General features: G+C 37.2%; 2 protein-coding genes across 2 annotated transcripts in view; one reads left to right on the forward strand and one right to left on the reverse strand.

Annotated features, from left to right (window-relative positions):
* Positions 1-13,405, reverse strand: part of LOC126878149 (transmembrane reductase CYB561D2-like) — a 146,396-nt gene that overhangs the window by 11,770 nt on the left and 121,221 nt on the right. The gene's annotated exons all lie outside the window — the stretch shown is intronic.
* The window catches only part of LOC126878091 (cytoplasmic dynein 2 heavy chain 1), a 35,379-nt gene continuing 22,965 nt past the window's right edge, over positions 992-13,405 (forward strand). Inside the window, exons 1-20 of the mRNA XM_050640538.1 lie at positions 992-1,262; positions 1,578-1,906; positions 2,288-2,450; positions 2,681-2,862; positions 2,931-3,043; positions 3,520-3,765; positions 3,900-4,120; positions 4,189-4,587; positions 4,977-5,218; positions 5,703-6,026; positions 6,396-6,462; positions 6,545-6,881; positions 8,110-8,846; positions 9,331-9,493; positions 9,578-9,797; positions 9,982-10,108; positions 10,276-10,599; positions 11,075-11,356; positions 11,917-12,160; positions 12,558-13,065. Of these exons, the coding sequence (XP_050496495.1) occupies positions 1,026-1,262; positions 1,578-1,906; positions 2,288-2,450; positions 2,681-2,862; positions 2,931-3,043; positions 3,520-3,765; positions 3,900-4,120; positions 4,189-4,587; positions 4,977-5,218; positions 5,703-6,026; positions 6,396-6,462; positions 6,545-6,881; positions 8,110-8,846; positions 9,331-9,493; positions 9,578-9,797; positions 9,982-10,108; positions 10,276-10,599; positions 11,075-11,356; positions 11,917-12,160; positions 12,558-13,065 (5,465 nt within the window). The 5' untranslated portion in view covers positions 992-1,025. The remainder of the gene's footprint in view (positions 1,263-1,577; positions 1,907-2,287; positions 2,451-2,680; positions 2,863-2,930; positions 3,044-3,519; positions 3,766-3,899; positions 4,121-4,188; positions 4,588-4,976; positions 5,219-5,702; positions 6,027-6,395; positions 6,463-6,544; positions 6,882-8,109; positions 8,847-9,330; positions 9,494-9,577; positions 9,798-9,981; positions 10,109-10,275; positions 10,600-11,074; positions 11,357-11,916; positions 12,161-12,557; positions 13,066-13,405) is intronic.

Genomic DNA, 13,405 nt, shown 5'->3' on the forward strand with positions numbered 1-13,405 from the left:
AGTGATTTTTTATTTTATTATTAGAATTATTTTAATATGAGAAAGGAATGAACATTTCTTTCGCGTGTAAAAATATAACCACCGTGGTAACAATACGTGCTAAATGATACTATTAAGTAAACATTTTTATTTTTATAGTAACGACAACCACAACATTGTCATCTTCAGTAGCAGCTAGAAACTTCTGATCACAGTTATACAGGGTGGTTGGTAACTCGTGGTACAAGCGGAAAGGGGGTGATTCTACGCGAAAAAGAAGCCGAAAATATAGAATAAACATTTTTCGTTTGAGGCTTTGTTTTCGAGAAAATCGACTTTGAATTTTCGCTCGGTACGCGTGCACTTTATCGCGTCTCGTTATAAACGAGATCTCACTGTAAATCGTTGTGCCGATTGACGTTATTTTTTTAATTTTTTAAATTTTTATTCTATATTTTCGACTTCTTTTTTCGCGTAGAATCACCCCCTTTCCGCTTGTACCACCAGTTACCAATCACCCTGTATATGGTGTAATGATTCTATTTAATTGTAAACTATGCATTGATACGATTCTTGTAAAAATTCTATAAGACACAGTGTTCACGCTATACTTGTTCGATAGATCTCTGAAACTTCGGAAACTTTCATGATGGTACAATAACGTTGTTCTTCGTTTGGAAAAGTCTCTGACAGACACTGTATCAAATCAATAAACGTCCGTGTACTTCCAAATAAGATCGTTTTACTTAAAAAAATGTATAAAAAAATTGTTCACCCTTTGAATGATTCCGAATTCGCCACGTCCAACAAAAATATCACCTCCGTTGTTTTTGTCGCTATCGAAAATCGAATGCTACGATCCTGCGCTAGCACGTGGCACCTATGACAGCCGGTTTGTGTTGACCGGGAGTCGTCATGACAACTCGAACGATCACCACGCGACAAGGACGGCCACTTCGTCGGTGTTTCGTGCAAACTTCGTAATGGTACCGTGACGACAACGTTCGCAGCACGAATACACGAAATTTCCACTGTTTACGAAGAAAATGGTGGTGCTCGACAAGCGTAGATCGTTGATAGTGTCCACCGCAGGTCACTTCTTCGGCGTGCCCCTGAAAGACGACGAGACGATCGCGGACGAGCAAACAGTGTTGGACAACTTCTTGGACAGAGCCGCGTGCAGAATTCTCTGTGCACAACCGGCGGATGCGAAGGACGAGGAACTGCGGTTGAAGTTGAGTAACGAGTTACCCGTTGGGAGGAACACTCTGGTCTTCTTTAAGGTAAATAAAAAATAAAAGCAGAAGATAGAAGAAGCGTGATTACTCAACGCGTTACAAAGAATTGTAGAATATCATTTGTCATTTATTTAGCCACATTAGCTCATTAAACGATAAAAATGCACGCCATTTCGATATTTTTCTAAACATTTGTTCTTTGTTTCAATTATTCAATAACAACGACACAATTATTGCATTGTGATTCGCGTGAAGTCGTTTAAATAAAATTATAGCGTCTAAGAGAACAACGATCTTAAACTGCTTAATACCTTCTAAAGTAGAAAGTCGAACGAACTGATGAATGAAAGCTTAATATAGTTAACAGAAGCATCGGTGACAGAAAGGAATTTCCACGACCTCGTTCAAGTTACAACGACCGGCAGTGGAAAAGGATCGACGTTGCTCGAAGCTCTGCGTCAAGTATGGGCGCCAACACTTCGGTCTTCTGGTCTCAATTCATCCTATTTGAAGAAGTTGGAGGAGAATCTTCTTGGCTCGTCAGCAGCGACTTCCGTCGTCGAGGAGGAGAATTATTGGAGAAAGACATGGGAGGATGCGAAACGATCGCACGACAAAACGATTTACGCGGAGGCTGTAAAAACCTTGAGGAGCATCCGAGCCGAGTTGGAGAGCGCAGCGGTGGCTAGGTGTCGTAAAAAGAGATCATTTCAGTGAATTCTTCGGTAGTTGGATCGTGAGAAATTTTATGGAGATACGTTTTCTAGCTATCTTTGGAACATTGCGCGTGAAAGTATTACTTCTGTTACAATTGGCATGCAAAATTTGAGATAAGAAATTAAGCATATTAATTTACCTAATTGTGATTATGAAAAGTTTTGTTTCTTTTTCTTTTCTATGATATAGCATATAGGTTTTAGTCTTAATACAAAAATTTAGGATCCTTTGTTCTTTTAAATAGCTACGTATAGGAGGACTTCTGAATTTTTATTTCCAGTGCTGCAATTAGAAAATAAATAACTTTCACTTTGGTATATTTTATCTGCTATATTTCTCTTTTTCGTACACAGAGATGGGCTAATTAGCGTGGATGACGCTGTTGAAGCAGTATCAGGCTACACCGACGATTTGTGGAAGTTAGGAGATCTAATATACACCGAGGAACGTATGAAATCTTTTTTGGATGTTATTGGAGACGAAGTGGTATCTCTCGTAAGAAACACAATCGGAGAGGTAAAATATCTTAACTAATATTCTATGATAAATTACGTTTAAATGAAACTGCTAGGAACTAGTTTACTTTCTTTATCCATTTCATTTTTGTATCTTTCAAAAATCAGTTTACTTTAGTCGGTCATCGGTTTAGTTTTTTATTTAGCATAGTATTTATGAAAGAGAATTCCACGGACTTAATATATTTTTCTAAAATTTGATGAAGTTACTCGTGTTCATCCTCAAATTAGATTCGAACTAACGACGATCGAGTGAAAATTGAAGCGATATCAAGTGGTGCAGGAATTTGCGAGAAATGGACAGACATGGTGGAGAAATTCACTACGTTATTTTGGCCTCATCATTCAGTTCATCCGTGGAAGGGTGATAGTTACGTCCCCGAAAGATGTTCACGTATTGGCAAACGGCTCAGGTATCTCTTATTAATTTGCTCTTCCTGCTTTGTAGCTGGATTCAATGGGCGATTTTCTTGGTATTTAGGCAGATTGGGGAACTACGTGCTCAGTATAGGCAATTAACCAGGCTGCTGACTCCTAATGAGAGATCTGGACTTGACACGGATACTTTGATGCATTGTTTCGATGATGTTAAAGGTATCCCTGCATTGTTAACATTTAATTATTGCAAAAGATACACGTGTTATTGCGTAATCTGTGATCATTGCAGCAGGTTCAGAAGTCGATAAATTTTTCCTCAGTAATATTAACAAAAATATGTAGAATTATGTATATTTATTAAATATTCTAATAAAGGGATACGACAATAGTATCTTTTTAATGTAGAACAATTATGTATGGTAAATTACGTACAAAATCTCAAAAAATGGCACTACATTGAAAAAACATAGTATTATACAAAACTAGTCGAAAGAGTATTTAAAACGACAAAAAATACATAGAGAATGATTTATGATAAATGTAAACGCTTGATAAATTTTTAGGAAACGTACAAATAATTTAACAAATATACGACGAAAAATCTATCCAGCGGCGGATGCTTCTTACATTAATTATTTTACCTAATTATATTTACACACATAATGACACGCAATTAATTATACGTACATCAGTAGTCTTCGATGACGACGACAAGTGTGTTGAATGGAACCGACTCAAGAGGAAGATCGAAGAAGGGCTGGTACCCGCTGAAGAAAGAGTAGCGCAGAAACTAAAGTCACAAATTGCCGATGCTACTACTCCAAACTCTCTACTCGCTGAATTTCGACGGTACTTCGAACTAATGAAGAGAGATGGTTTAAAAAGGGCTTTACGCGGAGAACGAGAGGCTTTGCTCTCAGCTTACGGGGATCTTACAGGTAATTCTAAAGGAGAAAAGGAATCGAAACTCCAATGAATTCAGAATGATTTCGATTACAATATTATAACCTTCTGTCCACGTTCTTACGTTTTAACTTCTCATTTTCTGCGTCATTGATCGGCGGATCTAAAGAGAATTGCTTGGCCGGGCCGGATACGGCAGACTTGTTGGATAGTCCGAGAATACTTCAAGAGGTTCAAGCTGCCAGATCTGCGGAATTAAGATTGGAAAGTTTAAATAAATTAGGAAAGGAATTGCTTGCGGATCTTCCTGGTTACGATGACATCTCTTTGAGAGTAACGACAGCTCTGAGAGACGTTGAAAGGAAAAGACAAAGCTTCGTTGATACTTGGGTAATTGTATTATTTCAAGGTCTTATATTATCCTATAGTCTCCCTATAAAGCACAATTCGCTTGTCAGACTGAAGAAACTAAAGAAGCTGTCGCGAGAAAGGAACTGACGCTAGGCACTGACTCTGCGGTGGTGGAGTTAACTGGCACCAGTATGATGAGGGTCACGTACGATCCAAAGCTAATGACTTTGATCAGAGAAGCTAGGGCACTTTCGAGTCAAGGCGTCGAACTTCCTCGTGAAGTGAGGGAGCTAGTTGAAAGAGCAGCTTCTTTAGCTGGACGTGCCAGAGCTCTACAACAGGTCGCCACCTTTCACAACACGATTGGCGATCGTATGGTACCGTCTCAGAGACCTTTAATGCTCACGACCGCGCTCGAATTGGCACGAGCCGTTCAAGAACAATCTGGTGTAGTTTGGTCCGATCCTCAGGCTGTTGATGCTTATACCGCTAGGTTGAAAGAATTGGTAATTTTTCAATCTTCTTTGCGATTCATTTAATCTGCAGTTTGCAATGCATTTATGTCACACCGATTTTACAAAAATATATTTATGTATAGCATATGTATCATATGAACATTTGCAACGTATCTAGGATGAATATAATAGTGAAATATAAATTAAATAATTGGGGGCTTTAAGGCTTAAAAAAGAAGAAACACTTCAGAAACACTGAAAAATAATAAAACAAAACAAATTATTTATATTTTATTTTTAATACTTTCGACCTATTTTACTGAAGATTGACTTATACATGTAATAGATACCGTAAAGAAGCGTAAAAGTAGACAGTGAATTGATTAGAATTGATTACCAACTAATTCACGTACTTTGTTTTTTACTTTTTATTGAGAAAGGTAAGAAAGTTTGCGCAACAGAATTCGGAGTTAGCTGCGAAGCACAGTTCTTTACGGGACCTGGTATCGAATTTACTGAAAGGAGACGCTGTCAATATGATCGGAAATCAGAATGCTTGGAAAGACGCATTGATGAGCATGAGGACGATCGTCGATACTGTCGAAGCTGAATACGGAAATACGAAAGCATGGAAATTACATTGGGATAGACAACTGCTCAAAGCATTAGGTGTGGCTTATAGGTAAACTGTGGAAAGCTCAAATCTACTGTAATTATTTTGTAGTAATTGGAAATCTCGTTAAAAGAAACGAAATACTTGGTCATTTTGAAAATTTTATTTGCAAAATCTTTGAAATTTAGCGATGTTCGAAGAGTTCCACACGATTTTTAAGCTACTCTAAACGACACTGAAACTTTAAAAAGTTACTTCAAATAATTCTAAGCCATTGGACTAGTACCGAATCGCTTTAGAAGCTACTAGAAACTTTGAATAATTCATTTGATTTATCCTCAACAATTAAACTATACATCACACTTTCCGTTATTCTTTATTTCCTCATAAAAGGAAGATACGTAAAAGCAGCTTCCTTTGTCAAATAAAATCGAAACAAAAATCCCTCCACTTCTATCTTAGTCAAGTCCTATCAATCCATTTAATTTTCGTATTCATAGATAATCCGCGTACGAAATAGAATAATAAAACAAGAACTTTTTCTCTGCGCCAGAGGAGCGTTACCGTCGTTGCTGAAAAAGTTGCCAGAAGTTAAAGTGGAATTGACGTTCCGGGACGGGTCTCTGCAATGGCGACCGTCCCTCGAGGAGGTCCGTGCCAAGTTGTACTCGTCGATCCGTCGATCCCTATCGATCCCCATGAATTTCAGAGGAGTTGGCGACGCGGCCGAAGCGCATTTCGGTGCTTTGATACAAAGGAGCTGTTATTTGTACGGTGGCGTTTATAAGCAGGCTGAAATCGCTCTTTCCGCTTTGGAAACGCTGCGAACGAAATGGCTGTACCTGGCTGCGCCAGCGACGATCGATGCTGCTGAAAGGTACGTACTTCTTGCAAAATTAAGAACAAGTTAATGCGCTGCTTTCGTGGAAGAAGGCTCCTTTGATGATATACAAAGCACAGTAGTGATCTTTTTCGAGTTTTCTTTTTCATTTCATTCTGTTCAGACGATCTAATTACTTACAGGATGGCCTCAATACTAATGCATTAGTAAATTACTTTATCCAAGACCCTATACTACGTAATAAGAATATTATTAGTTGCGATTTAATTAAAATTACTTTCATACTACACGCTACGTAGGAAGCTAGCGTTCTAAACGTTAACAGAATTTAATGTTTCATATCTTTCTATACTTGATAAACTTTCATATTTACAACTACTTAATAGTCAAAGTTTTAATGAAAAGGCTGAAAGGAAGATCACCGCAAGAATGGACAAGAGCGTTTAAAGACGCCAAGCAATGGGCTCAAGAGGTTAGTAGATAATATTACCAGAAATTTATTACGCTATTGTTTCTTATTAAACTACTTAGCTACAGTTTAATAATTAAATTAGGTCGGAAGGTTACGCGGAAGCGAAGTGAAGATCTGGTGCATCAGCGTGGATACGGCAACAACCAGAAACGACTTAGAATCAGCTTCTCGTCGTTATTGGGAACGTTTGTGTTCCGATTTAAGGGTGGAAGCCTCTTCCAGACTAGTTGCCATCGTGGAGTTTCTTTCATCCGCCTCGAAGGAACTCGAACGTAGACCCCGAAACGTGGAGGAAGTTGGATCGGCCTACGAAGCTCATGCACGAATCCAGGCGCAATCTTCCGGTATGGCTGAAGAGGTGGAAGCCATTGCTGGCCTCTCTAAAGTGCTGGCTGCTTGGACTAGCGAGAAGCTCGAAGGTAATTACGGTGCTTATTGCACTAATTAATTAACTATGGTTCTCATAGAATAAATTATCGATGACACTAAGCTGAATCTCTTCGGTGCTGCCAGGTAAATGACAATATGATTGCATGACGTACTGTCAAAATAATAAAATACGATAAATAGGATAAATTTAATTGTGAAACAAAGTGAATGTAAGGAAAAAAGTCCTATGACTAACAGAATTGTTACATCATTATTAACTTATCCAGCGAAGTTTAATTTAAGTATACGTATAATGCTGGAAATAGTTCGAGTATTGCCACTGTGAACGATTTTGTTGCACTAATCGAGCAAATAGAAACGAAGAATTCTTAGAAGTTTAACATGTCATCGTGTAATGAATATTCATCGTAAAAGGATAATTAAGGAAATGTACAGGTAGACGGAGAGCGTATAAAAGTCGAAACGATTCGTCAGTTGCCTTAAGCAATGTATTATTTTAAATAAGAATTATAAAAGATTCTAAACAATTTTTAAAATTACGTAAGTATTATGTGAAAGGTAATATTGTTGCTATATGAAAGCAATATATGAAAGTAAGTCAAAGAATATTTCCTTGTTCCATGATGTTTCCATACGTGCTCATAGCGTCAATTCGATTGCCCGTAGGAAATAATTTTGAAAACGTAAGAGCTTATCCTCTTTCACATATCGAATCGCATTTGTATTTCTATTGATCATACATACGTAACGTAGTAGGATTCAATATTCAGGTAGACAGGAAGCGAAAATAAAATAGGAACAAGTAATTTTGTTCTCAGAGAGGGAAGCATAAGAAAGGATTCTTTATGCAAATACCTGATGCCCTCGCGTGTAAGAGAGGACTTTGCTAGATGTTTCTATTAAAAAATTTAAATTGCCCGCGGACTTAAAATAAAAAAGGGCGAAGTCAACAGAAAATTACTTTCCTATATATCCTACATATATTATGCATAAAAATGTCAATCAGTTGTCGAACATGTTTTGAATTATAACAAGCTGTAATATAACTTGTTCAATGTAGTTTGCTAACTTCAGCTTACATCCACGTAATCGCAGTGTCTTTTATAATAATTCAAGCTCACATATATTTATGAATAGCACCAACACCGTCATTAATAACTGAAATTATTTAATTTTATAATTTTTTAATTCTCAAACTTTTTAAAAAATTTAATTAACCTACAAAAAAAAATAAACTTGAAAAATTCATCAAAACAGGCGTCAGCGCAGCGTACACAGCTTGGCAAGACCTAGCCGACCGCTTGGAGCGTCACAAGGCTGTAATAGATCGTGAACTCGAGGATGCAAGGGTGAATCTTCGTCACAGAGCTATAGCTCTGCGAGACGAGATCGAAAGGTGGCAAGCGAAATGGTCCTCGAAACCGGAAATCCTCACCTTAGACTGGATTATCTCCATGAAAGAAAGATGGACATACCTGAAGGAGCAATTAGAAATTTTGACAAACGATTGTCGAAAGATCGAACTGAATGTCGATGACGTCCTAAAGGACAACGAAGAAAATATGAGAACATTGGAACTACAGATGGAGGTAGAGGAATCTAATTGTCGATTCCAAGCTGAGTTTCTGGAAGAATTAAAGAATCAGGAGGATGAAGAGTGGACCGTGGCTAGAAGAAGACTACCTAGACTTCATGACTGGCTCGATTCCTGGGAAAGTAGAATAAAAGTTCAGTTAAAGGATCGACTGAAAGAACAATCGATGGACCAGAAAGATAGTTTAGAAATGGACACGTTTGTTGGGAAGAAGGTTCGCGAGGTGAGAGGGACCATCGAATGGTTACAGCTTCTTCGTGGTGACGAGATTGCAGAGGAACATTGGGGAGAGTTGATGTCACTCTTGGAGTTAAAAAATGTCAAAAGCGTGAGGGATATCACGTTGGGTCATCTGTTTCGTTCTGCGAACAACATTCGGGACAATGTTGATAAAATAAAGGTGATAAGTCAGATGTCTATTTTATAATTTCAATTCTTCGACTGCTGATAATGCCGATAGGCGTTTTCATAAAAGTTTATTTATAAATTTAATTTATTAAAACTAAGGATTTATTAAAACTAAGAAGCGCCGCTTGTCACATTATATATGATTTATCAAATTATCATTCTAAAAAGTAATAATTATATTTTATCATATCACATAACATTGTTTGTGCTATCGAAATTAAAACAGACTGACGGTTCCTTAAATATTAGTATTCTTTTTGTACTATAAATGATATAAAGGGGATTCTACGTTGATTCTATAGTTACATTTAATGTATCGTGCTCTGTATTTGTGACAACTATAGCTGTGTCATCGAACTATAGACAGAAAACACTTTGCTTTCGAGTGGCAGTCAGGGGATTAGAAAATGGAAAGATCCGATTGTTAAGAAGGTTTGCCGCGTCTATTATATATTTTAATGTCTGATTTTTTAAAGGAAATAACGAAGAGAGCTGCGGCAGAAAGCGGAATTCGACAAGGCTTAATGGAATTGGAATCTTGGGAAGCGTCCGCTCATCTGCAACTTCAAGAATCGAAGGACAGTAGAAACGCCGGTATCGTTCTTGTTGAAGAATACGGCAGTTTGTTAGCTCGAGCAGGTGAATGGCTGATTAACGAAAACGATTAATCAAAGCATCGAACTTTCTTCTGAATAATAATGAAATTTATCCGATGGTTAAAAGGTGAATTAAGGCTGCTGTTGGAGGGTGCAAAGGGCGCGTCAGGTTACGAAAGGTTCGCAGCCAGAGTTGCAAGATGCGAAGCTGGATTGTCCGAAGTGGAAGAACGAATAAAGGTCTTGAGTACCATACAGAGGAAGTGGGTTTACTTAGAACCAGTCTACGAAGGCGGTGCAGCCCCAAATGACACCGGTAGATGGTCCAGGGCTAATAAAGAATTTAGGTAATCAATATTTAACGACTAAACTACATTGGTAAATTTGACACAAAAGATTCTACCAAATATTTTTAATCGAAACTTCTTTTATGCGTTGCTTCTTTATGGTTTATGTCTTATATTTATTTTAATTACATTGGAAATTATTAATCAGGTTAGATGTCTTATGGTATATGAAATAAATATTTAGGTATCTTATGGGCGAAGTGTCTCGTGATCCGAGAGTGTCATCTTTGAGAAGACTTCCACTTTCAGCTTTCACGAATCTGAAAGATTTACTTGACAGGTGTCAGAAAAGCCTCGACGAATATTTGGAGGTATAATAGATATCTATTTTTATTATTTGGGATTTACTATTATTTATTTATGACTTTATATTTTATTAACATTTATATTTTTGTACAATAATTCTGTTTAGCCATTATTTTCTTAGAATGCGGTATATTATGATTATATTTGAAACTTCATATCGCCTTTTTTAAAGGAGAAGCGCTCGTCTTATCCACGGCTATACTTTTTAAGCGACGAAGACCTTCTTGAATTAGTGTCAGCCAGTGGACGAGGCCTGGAAGCTCACCTATCGAAACTATACCAAGGGGTTGGTTCGATAATAAAAGACGATAATGGACTGACGGCTGTTGTATCGCCAGAAGGTGAAATATTGCAGTTACCTAAGCCTGTCGATCTTCGGGACCCATTACCACGCTGGTTGAGTAACCTCGAGGATGGAATGAGAAATGCACTCCGACAAAGTTTGGAAAAATGTTTGGTAGATGCTACGCCTGATCCATCATCCTATCCAACTCAAGTAAAATCAATTAATTTTTTATTCATCTATGTACAGTAAAAAATAACGCTAAATAAATTATAAAAATATTGTTATAGATGCTTGAATACTTTTTGCGTAAACTAGCAATTCTTTCTTTAAACAAAACCTAATATAAAGATATTATATAATTACTAATTACTTTATTAGTTTCGTAACAAAAAAATAATAATCAATTGGACAAACAATTAAACTAAATACTAAATAATAAGTCTATATTAATTTCAGCAAAATTGAATAATAAATTGGGTCTGTTATCGAGCGATCTTTTAATTTAACTTGAAGCTTCTTATTAGTAGAAAAGTTACATATAACATAATTTACATATAACACTGAATAGAAAAGTGATAAACGATCGAAGAAAAGATGTATGAAAGAATAAAGATTATTGGGAAAAATCCAAAGCTATTAGACATGTTCTTGATATTATTAATAATTATCTTTCATACGTATTAAGGTGTTACTGCTGTCAGAAAAAATTCGTTTCACGGAACGATGCGAAAGCGCCTTGAAGGAAGGTGGTTCAGCTTTAAAGAACCTTGTCGAATATCTGGAGACACAAAGAGCGAGATACAGAGGCTTAGAAGATGCTGGTGATAAATTAACAGCATTAAAAGCACGCGGGCTTCTGCTTGATACCGTTCACCATCTGGAGATAGCTAGAAATCTGTTAAACGTCACACAACGGGAAGAAAGCACCGTTTGGGCCTGGCAGAGACAACTAAGAAGTTATAGGACCGTAAGATTCTCATCCATTGAGTTAATTTTATTTTTACTTTATTTCATTTCTACCTTGCTTTTCCTTGAATTAACTTCAAATACTAAGAAAATGACGTTTTACGGTGACAAAAATTCTGTATATTTCTTAACATTACGAAAACGTGTCTCGAGACAATGAAATTACAAGTTCGTTGATTGTGAAAATAAAAGAATTATACTTGTGGAAGTTCAGAAATATGATCGACTGAAATTCTGAAAATTTTGTCTTACATACGTTATTATTATCATAATTGTAAACCTACGTAATTTTGAAAAAGCAAATGCAATGTCAAGTTCACGCTCCCGATATATTTTCGATATTAACTTTAAATAGCCACAAAATAGACGATTGTCTTTAAAAAAAAAAAAGAACTTCTATACTTTTCGCAATGACAATTATTTTCAGCTAACAGTTTTCAATTAATTCTCGAATTAATTCAAGAAAATTAATGAAGAAATGTGCTTCGCGAGAACTAATATTAGCTAAGGAGATTGGATCTCGATGAAATACAAGTTTCAGCTGTAATATATTAATTGTAGAACAAGGGAGCAGTTGTACGGTGTGCCGGTGCAGAATTTCCATACCGTTTCGAATATCAAGGCGCAGCGGTAGGATTAGTTCAAACGCCATTAACCGAAAGGTGTTTCTTGGCTCTTACTCAGGCGATGAAACTCGGTCTGGGCGGCAGCCCCACCGGTCCAGCTGGAACCGGAAAAACTGAAAGCGTGAAAGCACTCGGCTCTATTCTTGGAAGGCTTGTTTTAGTTTTCAATTGCGACGAAGGTAATAATATTTCGACGTTTACGAGCTAGCAATTCCTTTTCGCGGTTCAACACCTGCCTATATGACCACAATACGTTGAGTAACCACTTCTGTAATTCTATCCAGCGTTACAAAATTAATTTCCACGTATTTATTAGACAGTTGAGTAAGACTTTTAACAACCTTCGCTATTCTCAAAATTTCTTTATTATATATCAAATATTTAGAGGGTACTTGCGAGAAGTTCAGAAATTATGTCTAAAGACGTTACAAAATATTCGTAAAATATTTATGAAACATTTACAAAGAATTTATACAAGTTTCTCGCGTACATTTAACGTTTCGTTTACGATTCAACGTAAAAGCTAGCTTCGCGTAATTTATTACTGCTTCGCTCATTTGTATATTCCACCATCAGGAATGGACGCCGGAAGTATGCGACGTATTCTAGGGGGTTTGGCTCAAGCCGGCGCATGGGGTTGTTTCGACGAGTTCAATCGCCTCGAGGAGGAAACACTAAGCGCTGTAGCTATGCTCGTTAGACCCCTTCAGGAAGCAGTTCGTGACGGTTCGTCTCAAGTACTGTTAGGCGATCAGAAAGTGAATCTGGATCGACACTGTTGCGTGTTCATCACGATGAACCCGGCTGGCTCCGAATACGGCGGACGTCGTAAGCTTCCGGATTCTCTGGCGCGACTGTTCAGACCGATCGGAATGGCACACCCGGACAGGTCTGACATTGTGAAAGCATTGCTAGAATGTGCCGGATTCTTGGAAGCCTCGACACTCGCCAAGCAACTCGTGGAAATGCTTGATATCGCGGAGATACTGCTTTCCAATCAGCCACATTATGATTGGGGTCTTAGGGCACTTAGATCCGTACTCGACGCTATTCCTACGAAAACTGACTTGGATGAGACCAGCAGGTTCGAAGTCTCATTTATCATATTTATTCTTTAAATTGTTGTTGTTTAATTTGTGTAATGAGGACACTTCAAAGTGTTGATAAAATTACATGCGAATTAATATTTAAGAATGATTTTTAATCCCTTTACAATTAAAAAACGGTATACAAATACTTAACGCGAATTAAAGATCTTCCTACATAGTGCAAAAACCTTAGACTACCTACGTTATTGGACTTATTCTAAGAATTTCAAATTTAATAAAATTTCAAAGTAATCAAATTTGGTATCATTTACCTCATACTGATGTTGAGGTTGAACTTTATATTCTACTAATAATGGCTATCTCCAAACTTACATC

The sequence above is a fragment of the Bombus huntii genome, chromosome 2, assembly GCF_024542735.1.
Source record: "Bombus huntii isolate Logan2020A chromosome 2, iyBomHunt1.1, whole genome shotgun sequence".
NCBI classification, from domain to species: Eukaryota; Metazoa; Arthropoda; class Insecta; order Hymenoptera; family Apidae; genus Bombus; species Bombus huntii.